The 20,320-nt window shown below is 38.3% G+C and overlaps 2 protein-coding genes and 2 long non-coding RNA genes across 6 annotated transcripts; 1 reads left to right on the plus strand and 3 right to left on the minus strand.

Annotated features, from left to right (window-relative positions):
• The first annotated feature begins 3,666 nt into the window (after positions 1-3,666).
• Positions 3,667-5,554, plus strand: LOC148697965 (molybdopterin biosynthesis MoaE family protein). 3 transcript variants are annotated; one of them, XM_088691069.1, is made up of 3 exons: positions 3,690-3,911; positions 4,448-4,552; positions 4,773-5,554. In XM_088691069.1, the coding sequence occupies exon 3, from the start codon at positions 4,870-4,872 to the stop codon at positions 5,458-5,460; it is 591 nt and encodes a 196-aa protein (XP_088547195.1). In that variant the 5' UTR covers positions 3,690-3,911; positions 4,448-4,552; positions 4,773-4,869; the 3' UTR covers positions 5,461-5,554. The 3 variants fall into 3 exon arrangements, with proteins under 3 accessions (XP_088547194.1, XP_088547196.1, XP_088547195.1); XM_088691068.1 differs by lacking the exon at positions 4,448-4,552 and having other exon boundaries at positions 3,667-3,911; XM_088691070.1 differs by lacking the exon at positions 4,448-4,552 and having other exon boundaries at positions 3,689-3,881.
• LOC148697966 (uncharacterized) lies at positions 4,009-4,261 on the minus strand. The gene is made up of 2 exons (XR_015960757.1): positions 4,125-4,261; positions 4,009-4,093 (listed from the first exon to the last, which is right to left on the minus strand). It is a non-coding gene; the product is annotated as an uncharacterized LOC148697966 (long non-coding RNA).
• A 104-nt stretch (positions 5,555-5,658) lies between the features above and the next one.
• On the minus strand, positions 5,659-8,109 carry CYCB1;4 (Cyclin B1;4). Its single transcript, XM_088691067.1, has 8 exons — positions 7,657-8,109; positions 7,426-7,535; positions 7,153-7,314; positions 6,947-7,075; positions 6,589-6,837; positions 6,337-6,498; positions 6,046-6,227; positions 5,659-5,964 (listed from the first exon to the last, which is right to left on the minus strand). The coding sequence occupies exons 1-8, from the start codon at positions 7,715-7,717 to the stop codon at positions 5,820-5,822; spliced, it is 1,200 nt and encodes a 399-aa protein (XP_088547193.1). The 5' UTR covers positions 7,718-8,109; the 3' UTR covers positions 5,659-5,819.
• A 1,543-nt stretch (positions 8,110-9,652) lies between these two features.
• LOC148697968 (uncharacterized) lies at positions 9,653-12,757 on the minus strand. Its single transcript, XR_015960758.1, has 3 exons — positions 12,298-12,757; positions 11,540-11,598; positions 9,653-9,945 (listed from the first exon to the last, which is right to left on the minus strand). It is a non-coding gene; the product is annotated as an uncharacterized LOC148697968 (long non-coding RNA).
• Positions 12,758-20,320: the final 7,563 nt, after the last annotated feature.

A 20,320-nucleotide genomic window follows, 5' to 3' on the forward strand; every position in this document is an offset into this window, starting at 1 on the left:
TTGAAAACCTTTTATGCTTCGAGACACACCAGCGAGATTCGTCAAGGTTATAGGCATAAAGTATAGACACAAGAAAGCAAGTATGTAAATCACTTGTTCTCTCAAGTTATTATTGTATAGTACTATATACATAATACTTTATTCTACACATGTGGTCCAGACGTGCTGCTCCCCCTGTGCAGCTACTAATAACAATAATGAAATTGGTTTAGCTGTTGTGGTTGCAGCTTTAGCTGCATTTATTTCCATCGAAGTATTGATGAGACTACCCAACATACAACTCGACTTCTGCTCTGTTTTGTGAGAGCTGAAGCTAAAGCCTCACTTTTCATGACATGGTGAAAGGATAGTCCACCCCCGGTGTCGACTGTTGGCATTCACTTCTAACCATAATTTTAAGATTGGTTTCACCTATAATAAACTGCAAGTGTTCTTTATTTATGATGACTAGACTACTATCAATTAAACATTCAATGATACCAACTACAGATTGGGTTCACAGTTTGTATATATACATACATATAAATACATGTTTGTATTGCCTTCTAACTTTAATTGCCATGAACTTTAATTGCCTTCTAACTTTTGATCCTCGTTCAAATAGTTATTAGGCCTTTATGGGCCACTGGATTTCATTTTGATTAATGTTTGTCAAATGTTATAAGAATTACAACGTTCTATATGTAAAGGACGACATGCTCCCTAAAATTTATGTTTATTTCTATCTCAAATGCTCCTTTGAGTAGTTAGACAAGTTAATAATCATTCATAGATAACGTTCTATATGTCCTTGCAAGTATTTTCTTACTTTTGCATTTGGGTGGAGACAAAGAGAGAGAGAGAGAGAGAGAGGGAGAGAGAGAGAGAGAGAGAGAGAGAGAGAGAGAGAGAGCTTAGTTTGAAGTTCTTTTAGGCCTGCTAGCCAATTAAACATGATCACTTTTGTTTCACATACAGTGTAGAAGTTAACAATTGTAGGTTGCATGCAGCGCACAACTGCTGAAAGATCCATTTGTATCCTTTATGTCTTGCTCTGTGGGTGGCTGAGTCCCCAAAGAACATACTAATGTGGTACATAATTTGACAAAAATTTGACTTTTATGTAGTGCCGAGTCCAAGGCAAAGATGCGTTCTTCACTTAGTCGTGTTTGGGGACAGCGTTTGAAGTGGAAACAGTTTGTAATACAAGAGATTACAGTTTGTAATACATATACATACATATACATACATATACATACAAAAGATTACATCACAGACTTCGGTGCAGTTTGTAATATATATACAGTTTGATACATATACATACATATACATACAAAATCCTCTTCACACCATAAAAGTCCAAAAACCTCAAGGGAAAATAATCCTCCAAATTAAACCTATAAATCAAGTCGTACCCTTCTTGAACTAGCAACATTAGCGTTCGATTGGTGCTAACCTCCCTCTCTGAACCTAAATAATTAGTGCCAAATACACTCTAGATTATGTTATCTAAAGAACCCTTCTGCAAATCCCACAACCCTATTTTCCTTCATCTCATCCCAAATTATCACAGTTTGTAATACAAGAGATTACAGTTTGTAATACATATACATACATATACATACAAAAGATTACATCACAGTTTTGGTTCACAGTTTGTATATATACATACATATAAATACATATACATACATAACCAATAAATGATTACATCACAGTTTGGGTTCTATAAATTTATGGTGTGGGCCAACTCAAAGGGAAACAGATAATCTACAGTTACACGATATAACGATAAGTGTGCTGAAAAGGAAAATACAGAACAGAAGAAACTTTACTTATCACCAGGCCTTTATAACCAGTCAATCATTGGACATAAAAACAACGCTACCCAACACAATTGTTGTTTCTCAAGCAGCTTAAAGACATTTTCCTGAAATAGAAACCAATAGTAGTTTGGAGAACATACTATTCGCTCGTTAGAAAAAGATCAATTTTGGCAAAAACCAATCAAACACAGACAGAAGTAGCATTACCCATGTATCTCCCCTTCACAAGTTTTCTAAATAATGAAGAAAGAATCTGATCTCATTTTAAGAAAACCCTCTTTGTTAAAATTTCATTGATTTTCGAGTTCGGGAAGTGTAAGAAAATTTAAAACTAAAACAGGTATGCAGCTGTGTTTAAAACAGGTATGCAGCTGTGTTTAAATGCTCCTGTAAAAACAATTTCAGCAGCACCAAATTACATACATACATACATATATAAATGATCCCTCACTGCAGTTGTGTTTAAATGCTTTAGCTATAGCTCGGGACTCCTTGAGGTGATTAAAAAAAAAAAAAGCTACTATGAAAATAACCCCCACATGAAAAAATACAAAACTGGAATCCAAATGATAGACAATTTAAAAAAAAACAAAACAAAAACAAACAAAAAAAATCTAATGTGAGCTGCAACTTAATTTCATACTCAGTTTGGAAACTCATCTATTCCTGATCAAGTTCGTATTATCTCTAATATGAACAAAATCATTAACAGATAAACAACACCTAGAGGTGATAATCACATAAACCTAAGAAGTTCTTGTTCCCTTTTATATTTATTTCCTCTTTCTGTTTCCAATAAACAAAGGACAAAAGAAATTGAAACAAAAGCTGTTTCAAATTCTTCTTCCGGATTTGTTTTGATATCTTCCCAGTCGACTCAATTTGTGTCATTAGTGAAAGGGAAAATACAATGGCATCATGTAAAAAAAAATTAAGCTTTCCAGCAAAAACCAAAGAGAGTAATAATAAAATTTATTATAACTTGTGCTATTATATTATATCAAGGAAAACAAACTAGAATTTTGGAGAATATAAACCCTCTGACTTCTTGGTTGTGATCTTCAATCCTGCGATCTTCTAATGTGTCACCTGCAACATAAACCCGGAACTTCTGAGGAATATTTTGACCCAAAAAACACATGACAAATCAGAAGCACAATTCACAGATTAGAAGCAGAGCAAAGCAAATTATCCCTTACATAAACCCAAATCAGAAGCAGACCTTCTTCAATAAAACGAATACAGAAGTAATCAAACTTCTCTCTCAATTTTTTTTTGTTTCCTCCACAAACCCTAATTTTTTTCCCCAATTAATTTTTTCCACAAACCATATCACCTTCCCCAATTAATTTTTCCCCACCCTCCATCCCCAATTGTTTTTCCCGACACCCATACCCTCATCCCTTTGCTCTTCCCACCCCTCTTTCCCTAATCTCCCCATCCCTAATTTGAAAAATCCAAACAAATTACCTGGAGAAACCTGGAGAACGAGAGGAGAGAACGAGAGAACGAGAGGAGAGATCGCTCTGGTTCGGGTTATGCGAGAGAGCTCTGAAAGGTGAAGAGCGTGCGAGAGAGCTCTGGAAAGGTGAGAGCGTAGGTGAAGGGAAAGGGGAGGGCAGTTTTGGGTTATTCATATTTCATTAAACGTGTACACTGTTCACCCGTGTGTGGGTGAAAATAAGCTGCTTTTGGAAGCTGCAAATTGCAGCTTCTTGTCATCTCCTGGTTTTGGGCTTTTTTTCACCCTCAACTTTGAAACAAAGCTGCTTTCCAAAGTTTACCAAACACCAAAAATTTTCATAACTTTTTTTCATAGTAGCTTTTTTATTAATCACCTCAATCCCAAAGAGGCCCTAAGTATGCTTAAAGTCAACAAAAATTATTGAGTAATGTTATAATTTTAATGTTTAAGCGAAGAAGACGATTGGCGTATGGATATTAGAAAACCGAAAAAGAGATGGTTGCTGGCGTCGCCTTAAAGTCGTAAACAGAGTGTTTACCGTCGTCAACCTCCTCTCTCTCTCATCTCTTAGCTACCCAACTGCTCCAATACCATACAGTTTTTCTCTTACTGTGAGTATTGAGTATTAATACTATCAGCAGGTACAGTTGAATTGTTAATTGGATTGGATTAGGTCGTGATGAACATGGAATCATTGATTTTCTGGTTTAATTGTTAATTGGATTGATTATCTTGTTTGACTCTAGCTTGTTGCAATTCCTAATTTTTGGATATAAGAAAATTCCTCAAATGTTGTGAAATTTTGTAATGGTTTCTTAGAAAGCTCAGGAACGACTGCAGCTCTCTCCGAGGACTTCAACCCTTGAAATGGATTTGATTAATTCAGGGGCGGACTGCATATTATCAACTGCAACTTGAGTTTTCTTCTGTTTTTAACACCACGCTATGTTTCCTTCTGTTTCATGTCGTTGGATTAATATTTAGCCGCTTTTCTGGTGAAACTTTACGGAAAACATATCTTGCTCGTCTCTGGAAAAACATTGATTGGTCGGATGTTCTGTATTATGCCAAAATTATATCATTTGGGTTGCATTCTTAACTATGACTCTATGAGCTCGTTAGGGTTTCCAACCTTTTTGATTTGGTATCTCATACATGGATGGCTTGATATTGATAGGGGACAAAATTCACTAGGAACTTGAGTTTTTTAATTGTTCCGTTCGTGGTTGATTCCTACTTAAGCTAAGACCTCCCCTTTCTGATAATTTACCAGAGCCATCAGGTACTGGAATTCTCTCATTGTTTATCTTTTTGACAGATAGATTTATCACTTTGGTCTGTCTTTCGTTTATGATCGATAGATTTATCATTTAGGCCTGTCTTTTGTTTATGATCGATAGATTTATCATTTCAGTCGGTCTTTTGTGTATGATCGATAGATTTATCATGTCTGTCATGTAACAAATTGGCTGATTTTACCACGGACCTTATTCTTGACACAGGTTTGAACTATCAGCTGAAAAGCAAAGAGAAATTGTGAGATAAAAGTTGCTTCATTCTTCAGAGCTCGGGGATTCTGCATTTCTGCTCAAGTCCCAGATGGAGATGGAGACGGCTGATGATGAGAAAAATCTAGTGGAAATCTTAGAGGAGGAGATCCAAATTGACATGGCCAAATATATCAACTACGTGAGTGCCCCACAGGCGGGTGCCATTGCCACATTTTCGGGTACCACGCGCGACACTTTTGAGGGCAAAACAGTCTTGGAGCTCAGATATGAAGCATATGTTCCCATGGCAATACGGTGCCTAAAATCCATTTGTTCATCTGCTAGATCATCCTGGAATCTCCTCTCCATTGCAGTTGCCCACCGCCTGGGCCCCGTTCCAGTTGGTCAAACAAGTGTTTTCATTGCAGTGTCATCTATTCATCGAGTTGATGCATTGGATGCTTGTAAATTTGTGATTGATGAGATAAAGGCATCAGTTCCAATATGGAAAAAGGAGGTTTATGCTAATGGAGAGGTTTGGAAGGAGAATTCAGAGTTCCTAGAGCGGAGGTTGGATCTCGGGAAAAAAGATGACATGTATTATGAGAAGCAAGTCGAAGCTGATTCCGAAAGGCATAGCAGGAAGAGCTGTTGTGGGGCTAAGGTCAAGGTCACTGAGGAAGGAGACGGAAAGTCATAGAGCTGTTTGCAAGGCTTTTTCTATGTAATGCAATTTTACTCTTCAAATACTTGTAATGTTCTTTTTTGATCAATAAGAGCCTGGTCATTTGGTATTTCTGGGTTTTGATTAGTTCTTCAGACTTCTCAATGTTATCAAGCAACGCTGGATTACAGACAGACATAAACGCGGTGACCCTAACAGGGTATGCATCGCAACTTTTACTCGAAGAAGAATCATTCATTCATGAGCATAGAAATACATCAACAGTATTTTTGAGTCGAAAATATTACAATAGATTGCTGCAAGCAAGGATCATAACAACAAAATGATCTCAAAACATTGATTATCCCACAGCAAGTGTTCAGAATACGATAATATTAATATTCACAGTGGTTCGGCAGAAAGGCTGGTGAAAGAAGAGCAACCGCGCTACGCTTCGGGCTACAGAACTTCTTATAGACTGCCTTGAGCTTACTCTCTGCAGCTGCCGAATGAAGGGTTACCAGAACCTTTGCGCAATCCCTGTTCCAGAATTGAGAAAAGGTCAATCCATAGTCATAAACTAAAAGATCATGAGAAAACTGAGAAAGATTTACTAAGTACTTGAGCTCGTCTTCTGAATATCCAGTGTAATGCTTGAGAGTTTCAGTCCATAAAGGGCTCTCGTCAAGGGTGCATCGAGCAGCATAAACAGCAGATGCAGCGATCATTGAAGGGCAGTACAGAATCATACTGGTATAGTCCATCAAGCTCAATTCAGCAAGAAAAAACACCATATTCTCCATCTACATTACATTAGCACAAACAACAATCAACTTATTAAAATCCCAATCCAAGGTTACTGCCAGGAACTAGGATGAAAAATCACATCATAAAAGTTTTTAAAAGTCTTACATCGTTATCAGATGGTCCAGATGCTTTGATGTAGCGAACAAGGAAGACGTACGGTGTGGGAACTGTTAGACACCATCCCAGCTTTCCCAAGATTGCTTTTTCCATAACCAACACCTTTTCTTTACCATAAGCATTGTCTGAAATGCAAACAAAGTCATTAACCTGCACATTTTCACATTACCACGAACAAGATTAGGCAACGGTACATAACATAACGTCGGAAAAAATACATAACAAAAACAATAACACTACCTCAGGCGCCCAAATTTCTTCGTACTTGCTTGCTAGAAGCATTGAGCTGATACCAACTAACTGAAGCTCCCTCCTCGGCACAAGTTTTACTGAAAGAAATCGATCTACAATGTTTACGGTAAGATAGAGGGTTTCTGGCGCGAGTTCAAATTTGTGATGAACTTCTATCAACCAGTCTACAAGGATTGATCTCATCTTGGCATTTATTTCAGGCTGTAAATCCATGTACTCATGAACGCGGTTCTCATCCTGCATTAGAACGAACCATCCAATGAGAGAGAGAGAGAGAGGGGGAAAGAGAAGGATGAGTGAGCTCTGATTGATTGAAAAAAGGAAAACAGAAAGTTCAAGTAAATACTTGTGAGAGCTTGTAAAACTGGTAGATGTCATCCAAGTATTCTACTACTGCCAACTCGTTATCAGCATCAGCTGTGTCGATGTCTAGTTTTAGATCCTTTAGCTTACTAGTCAGTCCAGAAGCAGCAGCCTGTGGGAAGAGAAACTGAGTGATGGTTTACAGAGCGAGCAAAAGTAACGAAAAAGGTTGTCAAAAGTGAAAATTACTTTGCTTCGGGCACTGAGAGTTGATGTGAAGGCCCTGACACTCTTCCTTGAGGCCACCCCTTGCCTGTTGACACCACTAATCTTGTCATTTTCAACCACTGCTACAACCTTGGTTGCATTATCGGATTTGAATTTCCCATGAACTGGTTGTGTGACGGGTTTCTGAAGATTAAACAACGGAACTCAGCATTTAATCAATTGGAATTACAAACTTTAAAACACAGTTAAGATTGACAAAAGAAGTAAAACTAAGAAGATGGGTAAGGTTATAACCTTGGTCTTATCCGGTGCTGCTGCGGGGGCTTGGCCATGGAGGTTACCAATATCTCTAAGAACCTGCCTATTTTTCCCCTCTACTGCCGCCTTCTTCTGCTTACCTCCCTCTGAGATATTTAAACATGTGGGTAAAACACAAAGGAACAAGGCCAGGGAACGAAAGAAATTGAAACCATGATTGACAGAAGAGAAGAAGAGAAGAGATTAAGGAAGGTGGTGGTACGGCACCTTTGGGGGGTTGTTGTTGCTGTTCTTGTTGAGGCCCAACAGCGACGGCTTTCGAAGCCATTTCAAGATCTTGAATTTCTTGACCGTTACCACCAAAAACTCCACCCAGACTCGAAAACAAGGACGACAGAAACACTTGGAGACGACTGCTGCGCGTCTCTCCGTCTTCTTCGCCGTTAATGGTCGCCACCTTCTCCTCCTTCTCGACTATCTTTCGTCTTTCGTTTTCTCTTTCGTCTTTCGTCTTTCTCCAAGTTTTGTCAGATTGTGGTTGTCATGGTTTCCTTTTGAAGCTGCTGAAGCCTGAACCGACGCTTCTCCCCAACGGTCTTATTCTCATCGAATTAAGGCCGTTGGATTTCTGCCCCCGTCTAACGGCTACGATCCCCTTAGCCCTTGCTGCTTTCTCGCTTTTCTCTCCTGTTGAGTTTAGAATTTTCAAACCGTTGGTAGGAGTAAGATGGTAACGGTAACCCCACTGACCAGCTTGCGTGAGTGGTTTTTTTTTTTTTTTTTTTTTTTTTTAAGTACAAATTCCAAAGGGTAGAAAAGGCCCATGTCATCAGAAAGCCCAATACAGACCAAAGGAAAAAAAAAAAAACACAACTGAATTTTCTCTGGCGCACTTGTCATATTCACACCACGCTGCTTACATTTGTATTGATTTGGACGGTGGATATAAAGTAGGCTATTGCTATTAACACAATCTTTTTTACATTTTTTTCTTGTTAATTTTTATTCATTGATATTTTTTAATTTATTTGATTCGACGTTGAAAATTGAAAGGGTGTGCTAAAAGTAATAACTAGTATGTGAATAGCACTACCCATAAACTATTGAGTTAAATTGCAGTCGGGTGAAAAAAAAAAATAGCAAACTAATGAAAAGCTCCAAAATTGGGCTATATTAATCTTAAGGACAAAAAGTTGTCATAATTCCCAATATATCCTTGGAGCTAGAATTCTTCAAAGTAGTCGGTATGTTTACTATAAAGCAATGCAAATGGAAAAAGGATCGGTCCTGTTCATCGTATATCGTACGGTCAATTTTCGTTAGGTACTATTTATATTTAATTTAAAATTTAAAATTTAAAATGATTTATAATCGCACAATGTAAGATGAACGGATATGATCAAGGGATCTTCCGGATCTCCAGGAAAAGGCCCCAACGAGAATCCTTTTCCATGCAAATGGGCATGTGTGGTCCAAACAAAAACAAATTAATTTGTGACAAAGCAAAGGAAGGAGAAGGAGACAGCAAGATGTGAAGGAAAAAACCAAACAAGTGACACCCACATTCAAAAACAGTATGTCAAGTGTCATTTATTTTTGGAAATAGTACAGTAATTGTAATTTTATGCAAAGAACTTTTGTAGGCTAGAAGACCTATTTGTGTATAAATGAAGGCTTTCCTTCAAACACCAGAACACACACACCTACACGCAAAGAAAACACAAGCATACAGAGCAACCAACCTCCAGCTTCCAGCCTTCTTGTAAACATCCTCTGTGAACTTTTATTCTTGTAAACTTCCATACTTTATAATCACCTTTTGTATATCAATACAAAAGTAAGTGTACATTGTCACACCCGAATCCAAGATTAAGTCTAAACCCCGATTAGGACGTGATTCACGCTTTAATTAAATTAGCTAATCTAAAGTAAGTAGAATGTGAAGATTGAAATAAAAATATATAATTATAAATAAGAAGAATCAGTGGAAACATGAACTTTATTAAAATATTTTTACATTTGAAATTACAACTTTTGGGACTACTCAATGATAACGCAAATAGTTTCTTACTCCAACAATCAAAAAACAACAAAAGAAATCCAAAGACGAACAAAGAAAGCAAAATAACAAAGAAGAAGAAAACATCCAAACTTCTTCATCTATTTATGTATACACATTGTTGCACACTTCACACAAAATACACAACTAGTTCTCCGGTTCATGATCTCCACAAATTTAAATAGGGTGAAAAAGCACAGTAGGTGACACACCCCGACCCAGAAAGTCCACTTGGACCCTGAATCGAGCTGTGCTGGCCGACACCCGGAAGGTGACGAAGCCATAAAATGTGATAGTGTATAAAAAGTGAATAAATTTGAAACTAAAAGTGTCTAAGTACCAGAGTGCGCTACGAGTGGGAGCGAACCCATTTTCACACGCGATGTCAGAGCATAAGTAAGGTAGAGTAATGTGGGTAAGAATCATACCCTCAGAAATACCCATCAATACTAAAATTCGCCACAGATTCTTGTCGATACAAACTCAGCAGCTAAAACCTGGAGGGCACCAAACAGAAGGTGTGAGTAAGCAATAAAATCAAGCTTCCCAAAGTTATTACCTCTCTAAAGTAATGCCTCTAAATGTAAAACCCGTATCGCTTTCCATAAGACAGTACCACATATATACATATATCCAAACCATACTCAGAAATGACCAAAACCACGGTTTGCCATCAAATCCACCATACATTAATAAGTAGGCCAAATGAACTAAATCAATACAAAGTGATATATCAGTCAGAGTCATCTAAAATGACATGTACAACTTATTCGTATCTCGTCAATCATGGCTAGCATATAAGTCGGAGTCACCTATAGTGACCTGTACGACTTATCCATATCTCGTCAATCATGGCTAGCATATAAGTCGGAATCACCTATAATGACCTGTACGAATTATCCATATCTCATCAATCCTGGCTAGCATATAAGTCGGAGTCACCTATAGTGACCTGTAAGACTTATCCAAATCTCATCAATCCTGGCTAGCATATAAGTCGGAGTCACCTATAGTGACCTGTACGACTTATCCAAATCTCATCAATCCTGGCTAGCATATAAGTCGGAGTCACCTATAGTGACCTGTACGACTTATCCATATCTCATCAATCCTGGCTAGCATATAAGTCGGAGTCACCTATAGTGACCTGTACGACTTATCCAAATCTCATCAATCCTGGCTAGCCAATAGCTCAATAAGTATACCTGCACACGAGTCGGAACCACCTAAAGTGGTCTGTACGACAGGACTAGGTGTAAAGAAATACGCTCAAGTGCTACGATCACGTGAAGACTGGGCGAATAATCGCGGGTCACCTACGAGTCGGAACCACCTAAAGTGGTCTGTACGACAGGACTGTGCACCTACCTTGGATCCAAGGTGAGCATAAGGTGAACATCACGTGAAGGACTGTGCCCTGGCCACGGGCGGGAGCACTAACACCGGGGTGCAGGTTTATGAGCTCTCAATGCATCTCAATATAACATGTGCAACTCATGGCAACCAGTACGACAATATCGAAGTTGCCTAACGCATAACTATAGTCATGCTATAACGCAATCGATTCAACTAATATCATAACTCACCTGAACTTACCTGGGTGTCCTGCGTTCACCTTTGCACTTGAAAGCATTCTCAATAATTATATGCAAGTAATATACATAAGGATATACCATGATGCAATCTAATACTGAACCATGTCGTAGCATTTTCAATGATAAACAATACAGTGAGAAGTGTACAATCAATAACGCTTACTCCCAAACTACTTACTTTCAGGGATAATTATCCATGACAACTCAATTAACACTAATTTAACAAACTAATTCATAAAACTAAAACTTGCATTTACCAATTTCCTCCGCGTTACTCAATTTCCCAAGCAAGGCTTTTGTCTCAAATATTTTATGGCTGCATCTAACGTCTCGTTAGACTGCCTACGTACCCTAGACAGGGATCAAGCCATTCGTAGTTCATATTGGTACTTCAAGCATTCACAATAATTATACGAAGGTAATGTACCTAATCAATTTAAAAGTGTCGATAGAACTCTCAACAATATATACGATAAAAAGGAAAAGATCCACTCACCTGGAGTCCACGCTATGATTCCCTAGCACACACATCGAGGCGTCCTGAATGATTGGTCCCTGTGACCAATTATCAACTCACATCTCAGAACTTTTATCTGAAGAATATGCAATTCACATAAAACACAACCTCAACGACATTCTAAAATAGGTTGAGACCTATTGACCACAAGTCAACCGTCGATCAAAGATCGACGGTAGGGTTTACAACACTGTATAACTTGACTTGGAAGATCCGCATATCAGATTTCCAATCCGCAACTCCCAACGATCCACAATATATTTCTAGAATAACATATTAAAATTTCATTACGATCCAACGGTCAGATCTCCGCCAATTGCTTAAAACAAGTGGTCGTGAACATTTATTTTACTAACTTACAAATCCAATTAAGGAAGATCCGTAAGTCGGATTCGCGATCCGTAAATTCCTATGATCTTTAAATATTACGCATTATAATTTATCCAATTTTGGTGACGATCCAACGGTCGGATCATCGATTCACATTTTTATCAAGTAACGTATCGTAACGAATTTACGTTCCAACTATCAACCTACGTCATTCAAATGACAAAAATGAATTCAAAACATTCGACATAGCCTAAAAATAGCTTTGGCGGCTCACTGGCCACGCGCCGCCGCACGCGCCGCCGCGGGTGGCGGTCGGCCGCCCCGACTCGCCGGAAAATCCAACTATTTCCAAAAATTCTCAAACTTCACAGAAATGAAGATCTCAGTGAGTGGAGCAACTTTCATACCTGCCACGAAGTCCAAAAATGGACGGAAGATGGTCAATTTTTCCCACGAAGCCGGCGGGTGCATAAAACTTCCCGACGTCGATTCGTCGTCTACGGTGGTCCAACGGGGTCAAGGTTGGTTGGGTTTTGCTCCTGGGATGATGGGCTACAAAGCCCAAGTGGTGGCATCGGCCATTGCTTTGCCGATTTGCCGGAAAATCGAAAAGGGTGGCCGGAGCACCATTGATTTTCGTCAACTTTCGTGGCCTCAAACCTCCACATCCCATGGTTAATCAAGGTGTTTCTTGGGTGGGTTTTGTAGAGGGGAATGAGAGCTTCAAGATGGTGGTGGTGGCATCGAAAAACTCCACCGGAGTTGGCCGGAATCGGCCTCGGAAAGTAGACCCACGGTGGGCGCGGGTGGACGGGAACCACCTCTTTTTTTTTTTTTTTTTTTTTTTTTTCTTTCTTTCCTCCCTCCATTTCTGATTGGGTTTGTGGGGATTTAATTTAAATAAACACTAAACCTTGAATAACCAATTTCGAACGTCCGTAACTATACCGTTATAATCCGGACTCGCAAACGGCTTTCGCCTATACGTTCGTACCAATGAGTACTACGAGGATATGCTAAAAGAATAAGTTCCACATCTCTCAAGTCGATGGTCAACGGAAGTCAAAGTCCTTACCTCTAGGGCAATTTCGTAAATTCACGCTTTTAAAATAAAATAAAAACGTAAAATTTGGAACGGGTTGTCACAGTAGGGACCTAGACCTTCAATAAAAAAATGATGGAGTTTAATCAACAATGCAGGAAAAAAAATATAAACGTGTCACTTAATCCCTTAACTTGAATTATTAATCACTTAAAACTTGTACATAGCGTACTATTCTAAGTGAAAAGATATTCAAAATCACCCAAACCCAATGTAATCCTAAATTACCCATTTTTGCTAGTCATCTTGCCAATGTCTTTGTCACTAGTTCCGAATTACTCTAACAGAACCTTGTGCATATGGCTTGACCTGGGAATCTAGTACCTACCAAAAATCGGCTCAATTAGATAAAAATCCTAACCTCTATTCAAAATTCCCAGCCTTTTTTTTTTTTTTTTTTTTTTTTTTGCATCAAAAATATTTAATCTCACAACATAACAATCATATTTTCGTTTGATATTTCCGTTCGACAATAAAAAGCAAAGAAATTCGAATCTGCATTCAAGCATATGACACATTAATTTAACAAGCTCAACAATACTAGCGAAATACTATTCAAGAAATAATTGAACAAGACCATATTCCAAATCACATGTACATCAATATTTTTTTATTTATGTACAAGGAATCGGTATGCACTACTATTAGAAGCATAACCAATGAATATACAATTAATGATTTTTGGACTGATCTTAACCTTTTTAGAATCAGGGACCGCTACCTTAGCTAGACACCCCCCAAATTTTGAGATATTTATAAGAAGGTCTATGACATTTCCATAACTCATATGGTGCCTTATCTAATTTTCTATGAAGTAGTTTGTTCAGAATATGATTAGCAGAAAGGAATGATTCTCCCCACAAATCATGGGGTATTCCATAGCTTATCAACATAGCATTTATCATTTCTTTCAATGAATGATTTTTGCATTCAGCAACACCGTTCTGTTAAGGTGAATAAAAAGCGGTAGTTTGATTAATATTTCTTTGTTGAGCACAAAACTCACCAAAAGGTGCTACATATTCACCATCTCTGTCGCTTCTTAAAATCTTAATCATTTTGCTAAGTTTATTCTCAACTTCAGTCTTATAGTGTTTAAACATTTCTATGGCTTCATCTTTGCTCCTAAGCAAATATACATAGCAATATATTGTGCAATCATCAATAAAAGTAATGAAATACTTTTTAATACCCCTAGTTTGCACAAATTTTAAGTCAGAAATATCGTTGTGAAGTAAATCTAGAGGTTCTGTACTTCTTTGTATAGAATGAAATGATGTTTTAGTTAATTTGGCTTCTATAGACGTTTCACATTTGTGATTTGCATCAATGTTAAAACTTAGGCAATAATTTTATGTTAAATAATCTGCGTAAAGTATCATAATTCACATGTCCACATTTACCATGCCAAACATTTGGGGACTCAAAAATATAAGCAAAACTAATTGTGTTATTATTAATATAAGGTACAATAGTCATTACATTCTTCTTGAAAAGACCATTATTCAAGTACCCTCCCCGCTCCCCAACACACATACATCCCATTCTTAACAAGTACAAATCTGTCAACCTCAAAGACCAATTTAAATCCATTCTTGCTTGATAGTGCTCCAGTGACCAGGTTCTTCTAAATATCAAGCACATGAAACACATAATTAAGAGTAAGTCATTTTTCATTTTCCTTAACCTTCAACTTTAGAAATAGATGAATTTCCCATGAACAATTGTTCTCCTTGGCTCACTTGTTCATATGTTGTAAGCATTTTTCTATCTGAGCATATGTGGTGCATAGCCCCAATGTCCACCCACCATTCCTTGGTGTTGCTTGCCATATTCACTTCAAAGATTACGACTGGGAGGTTGATATCAGATATCTCATTGTACAACATATCCTCCTCAGTCACGTGAACTTCTGTGGTTTTTTTTGACAATTTGTTGCTCTATGACTAGGATTGTTGCAACTAAAGCACTTGACCTTGAATTCATTGTTGTTCTTTGAATTCCCTTGGCTAGAGCCTTCCCCATTATGCTTCCATTTTTTCTTGTTTCTTGACTTATCCTCCACAACATGTGCCTTAGCAACCATGGAGTTTCAACCAGTTTTCTTCTTAGAACCACAGATGTCGTCCTCGATTCTTAGCCTTATAGTAGCCACTTGGAATGGTTAACTGAACTCCATCTTTTCTGCATGAGAACTCTATCTTTTCTGCATGAATCTCATGCAAAATAAGTTGGAGTTCTTGGACTTGACTGATGAATGTTTTGGAATCCACCATCTTGTAGTCAAGAAAATGACCGACAATGAATTTCTTCATTCCAGCGTCTTCAGTATGATATTTCTTGTCTAATGACTCCCACAGGACCTTAGCAGTCTTAAATGAACTATACATATTGTATAGTGCATCACTTAAGTCATTTAGAATATAATTCTTGCACAAGAAATCTAATTTGGTTGTAATGCTAGGTATCGAAGGTTCTACTTTCATAATATGGGCCAAATTAAGAGTGGTCAAATAGAACAACATCTTTTATTGCCACCTTTTCCCTTATCGTTACTAGTGTCATCATCTTTAGTAACACCAATCATTTTCCTTCACAGATAGGAAATTCCACAAATTAATATAGAGTAAAATAATAACTTTTAAAGAAATCTAACTAATAAATACAACAATTATGACTAAGCAAAAGGAATAAACAAAAAGTTTCGTCTTAAGATTGTTGGAAAATATGTAGTGATAGTTGCTATATTTATAGAATTTCAAAAGTAAAATACAAAATAGATTCGAATTTGTAGAAAAGTAAGATAAACTTTACAAATGATCATGTCTAGAACGGGATTCTATCTCCTTAAGATGAAATTGCCTCCTCATAGGTGCTCAAGAATTTGTTGGACAAACGTCTCCCAGGATACAACGATTGACTTCTTACGAAAGTAACACTTCAATCCCCAAGAAAAGCTAACTCAAAATGGCGTTTGAACACTCTCTTAAAAGCTCCTAAAATATTTTGTAAATGCTATATATAACTAAGAATCTTGATGGATTCAATTGAATGAATATGAAGTAGGGATTCTCTATTTATAGGCATGGATGCCACTTCTCATAAAAGATACCCATTAAGAGTATCTTTTCAAAGCCAACCATTGATTCCTTCCGCTTTGAATAGTTACAACTTTCCACCTTGAACAAATACCATTTTTCTTTCATATCAGTTCAATGTAACCTTTAGAATATAATATCTAAATCACGTATTAATAGAACTCTTTTGTTAACCAAAAGAAAATGAAAAGACTATTTAGTTTTCCATCATAACAAAAAAAGTTAAGGGCAATGATGTAGTTTTACAAAATAATTTTTTTTTTTTTGTTTAAATCTCATATACAGGTGATTTTAACATGTCTAATTTAAAAATAAAATTAAAAATTAAAAATTAAAAATAAATAAAAACAAGTCTCTCTCATTCACTCCTCATTCCCATGTTTCCTCTCGCTCCCTTCCTCACCTTCAATCTTTAAAATAAAAATTAAAAATTTCAAAATATGTGTGGGCATATACTAGTATTAATTAACATATCCTTTCCTAAAATCCATCAGACAAACCAATGGATTTGTAAGTATGCAAATTGCAAAGATTGAAAAGTTGCGTCTGACTTGAAATGTTGAGTTTGCAAGGTTGCTTTTGATCTCCAAAAGATGTGTACCATCAATCAAATTCAGAATCGCATCATTTCCATTCATTTATTAGAAATTGAATATTTATTATTTAATTTTCTAACAGCTGGTGGCACAAATTCGAGTAATTTATAAAACAACAAACAATCACAAGCAAGCCTAAGATCAGGGGGTGTGCCATCCGAAGATTATTTGATGGTCAAGTTAGTAAGAAAATATAAGACTCAAAAAATAGGCACGAGAATTAGAGTGCAATGATTGCGTTGCCAAAGACAAACCCTAGACGGGTGTTTTTATACCAATCAGATGAGAGTTTTTTTATGACGTTTTAAGTTGGTAGAATCCTAGGGGACATCTAGAAGTAGATATTGCATCCTCTTAGAAGTTGTGGTTATTTGGGGCGCACATCAATTCTTAGATTATAAGAACTCCAAGATGTATAGTGAATCTCGCTAATTCCATATACGAATCAAATCTCGGTATCTTGCAGAACAAGCATGGTTGTTTTAGCGAAGTTGCTCGGACTTCGCCTGCTGTCCCAAAATAGGATGATGATGGCATCATTGCTCCGTTAATCCAGCTCTGCTTGGAGCTGTTGAGTTCAGGACCATACTTCTGAGGTAACTATATTCCAATCAGTCTTACTTCGCCCTTAGAAAAGCATGATCGTCCCATAATGCTTCTGAGAGGTTGTAATTAATAAATCATTTGCTAGCATGAGATTTTATTTAATTGAAACTTAGTTATAGTTGATACATTATTTGACACACCCCGACCGAGATCAGGGCGTGCTGGCCGTCACACGAAGGTGACGTAGCCATGTGCGCGTGCGGAAGCTAATGAGAAGGTAATATAAAAGTACTAATAATTAAAAACTAACTAGCATACAAAGTACTAGTGTATGTGAGACACAATTCAGAGCAAGTCTACAACAGTCCAAAAGGAAAAGATACGACATAATTACACCCGAAGGTGACCCTACAATGGTGATTGTCTGTCAGAAATGTCGGGACGCCCTCTGGGATAAACCACCGAACTTGCTAGACCACTAGAACCTGGAGGGGCGCAAAACAAAAGCGTGAGTGGGCAAAAACAAAGCTCTTTGAAAACTCTTTAGCAAAATACATTCTAACCCCTCGCCGTAAAACCTGTATACTTCCCAGAAAATGAACATATATACGTATGTATAGGTATGCTAATCATGCTCCACAATATGCCATTCATGCTCACAATATGCCATTCATGCTTGAGAATATGCCACAACAGAATATCATAATCAAATATAAATGCTCAAGCGTAATTCACATCAATAATATATAATCTGGCAGCCGGGAGTCACCTAACGTGACCTGTACGGCTGAATCTAGAGCTCCACTCTCAACTCAATAACTGAATCTGCACACAAGTCGGAACCACCTAACGTGGTCTGTACGACAGGCTGGGTGTAATATATATATGTATGCTCTAGTGCTACGATCACGTGAAGCTGTGCGATAAATCGCGGGTCACCTACAAGTCGGAACCACCTATTGTGGTCTGTACGACAGGCTTGCACCTATCTTGGATCCAAGGCGAGCATGCGGTGCTGGTGAACATACACGTGAAGGCTGTGCCCTGGCCTCGGGCGGGAGCACTAACACCGGGGGTGCAGATTATGAGCTCTCTAAACATCTCAAACTACCATTGCATAACAACATGAATACTGCTTACCTGGCACTTACCTGTGCGTTCACAGCACCAAATACACATATATATATATATGTATGCCACTACTAATACATGCAATGATGCGTAAACAACATTTATATGATGCATGGCATAAAACAAATAACCTTTTCTATTTAATTTCTGGGAATTAATATGTATATAGGTATATACGGAAAACAAAAGCCCACTCACTGGTAATTAGAAGGGTCGTAGCCCCCTGCCTCGAGTGTGTACGCTCGTCCTCGGAAAACGAATCACCTAAACGCGACAAAGTTACGAAAACGTTAATTTAAAAGCACCTAAGCAACTTCTCGTAATAACTTCTCATACATTGCTCAAATTGGACAAATGAATATACCAACGTGACCTACACAACCTCAGGATCACACCCATATTTTTAGAAAATTTTTTTGGACCACCCACGCGCCCCCACGCGCCTGAACAGACACGGACCTACGCGCCCCCCACGCGCGGCCACGTGCACTGCACACTGACGGTGTCAACAGACGTCGTCAGGAATATTCCGTCAACTAACGGAATATTCCGTTAAATCTAACCAGATTCCGTCCACTGCCGTTAGGAATATTCCGTTAGACTTAACGGAATATTCCCCTTTCTTCTCCGGCGAACCTCCGGCGCCGGCGACGGCGCCGGAAAACTGGGAAAATTTCTAACTTAGTTTTCTCCTTCGTTTTTCAACCAAATTTCACGTTCTTTATACCAAAATGAAGCTTAGAACTAGTAGAACAACGTTAGACTAGTTTTAAGGCCTAAAAATTAAGGAATCTCACCTGTCAACAACGGTCCAAGTTCGGCCAACTTTGAACCTAGCCTTCCCGACGTCCAAACTCACCCAACGAACCACTCCGAGGCTCCTTGGGACCTCACAAACACATCTACGAGCTTAGAAATTCCAAAAACACACTAGTTTAGGTTTGCATGAACAGTGCAATAATCGGACCTCGTCGAAACGACGTGAAAACAACTATATCCTTACCTGAAAATGGTACCACTGGACTTCTCTCAGCTCCACGAACACGATGGTGGTCTTGGTTTCTCGATTGGTGAAGGTTTGAGTAGGTTTGTATGTGTGGTCCGTGTGTTTGCAGAAGGAAGAAGAAGAAGAACTCGGGGAGAGTGAGAGAGAGAGACAGGAAAACAGAGAAGAGACAGGAAATGAGGGAATCCCGGGGGAGTGAGACGAGGTGTATGAGTGTGTGTGTGGTCCTACCACACCACACAACACAAAACTACACGTAGAAAACAAACTAGGGGGTAAAATTGTAAATTCAAATGTACGTTTCGTTAGTTTCGGGACGGGATGTTACAACCTACCCACCTTAATAGAATTTCGTCCCGAAATTCAAAATAACTAATTACACCCCTAACGGTCAAAGAACAATCTAGGATACAAATCCCTCATCCTATTTTCTGTCTCCCATGTCGCTTCTTCAACCGAGTGATTCCTCCACAGAACTTTCACCAAATTCACCGTTTTGTTCCTCAGAACCTTCTCTTTCCAATCTAAGATCGTTAACGGTTCCTCATCGTCCGTCAAATCTGGATTTATCTCTAACGGTTGAGGAGGTATCACATGTAACGGATCAGCAACATAATGTCGGAGCATAGACACGTGAAAAACGTTATGCACTTTAGCCAACTCCGGAGGCAACTCCAACCTGTAAGCTACCTCACCAACTCTTTCTGTGACTATGTACGGTCCGATGTACCTGGGACTCAACTTCCCCTTCTTTCCAAACCGCACAACACCTCTCCACGGTGAAAGCTTCAGAAATACCCAATCTCCGACCTCATACGTTCTGTCCGTAGCATGTCGATCTGCTAAACTTTTCTGCCTGTCCTGAGCTGCTTTCAGGTTAGACCTAATTACCTGAATATTTTGAGTAGTCTCCTCGACAATCTCCGGGCCTACTAAGACTTTTTCGCCAAC

The sequence above is a fragment of the Pyrus communis genome, chromosome 3, assembly GCF_041283825.1.
Source record: "Pyrus communis isolate YQ-2024b chromosome 3, ASM4128382v1, whole genome shotgun sequence".
In the NCBI taxonomy this organism is placed as follows: domain Eukaryota; kingdom Viridiplantae; phylum Streptophyta; class Magnoliopsida; order Rosales; family Rosaceae; genus Pyrus; species Pyrus communis.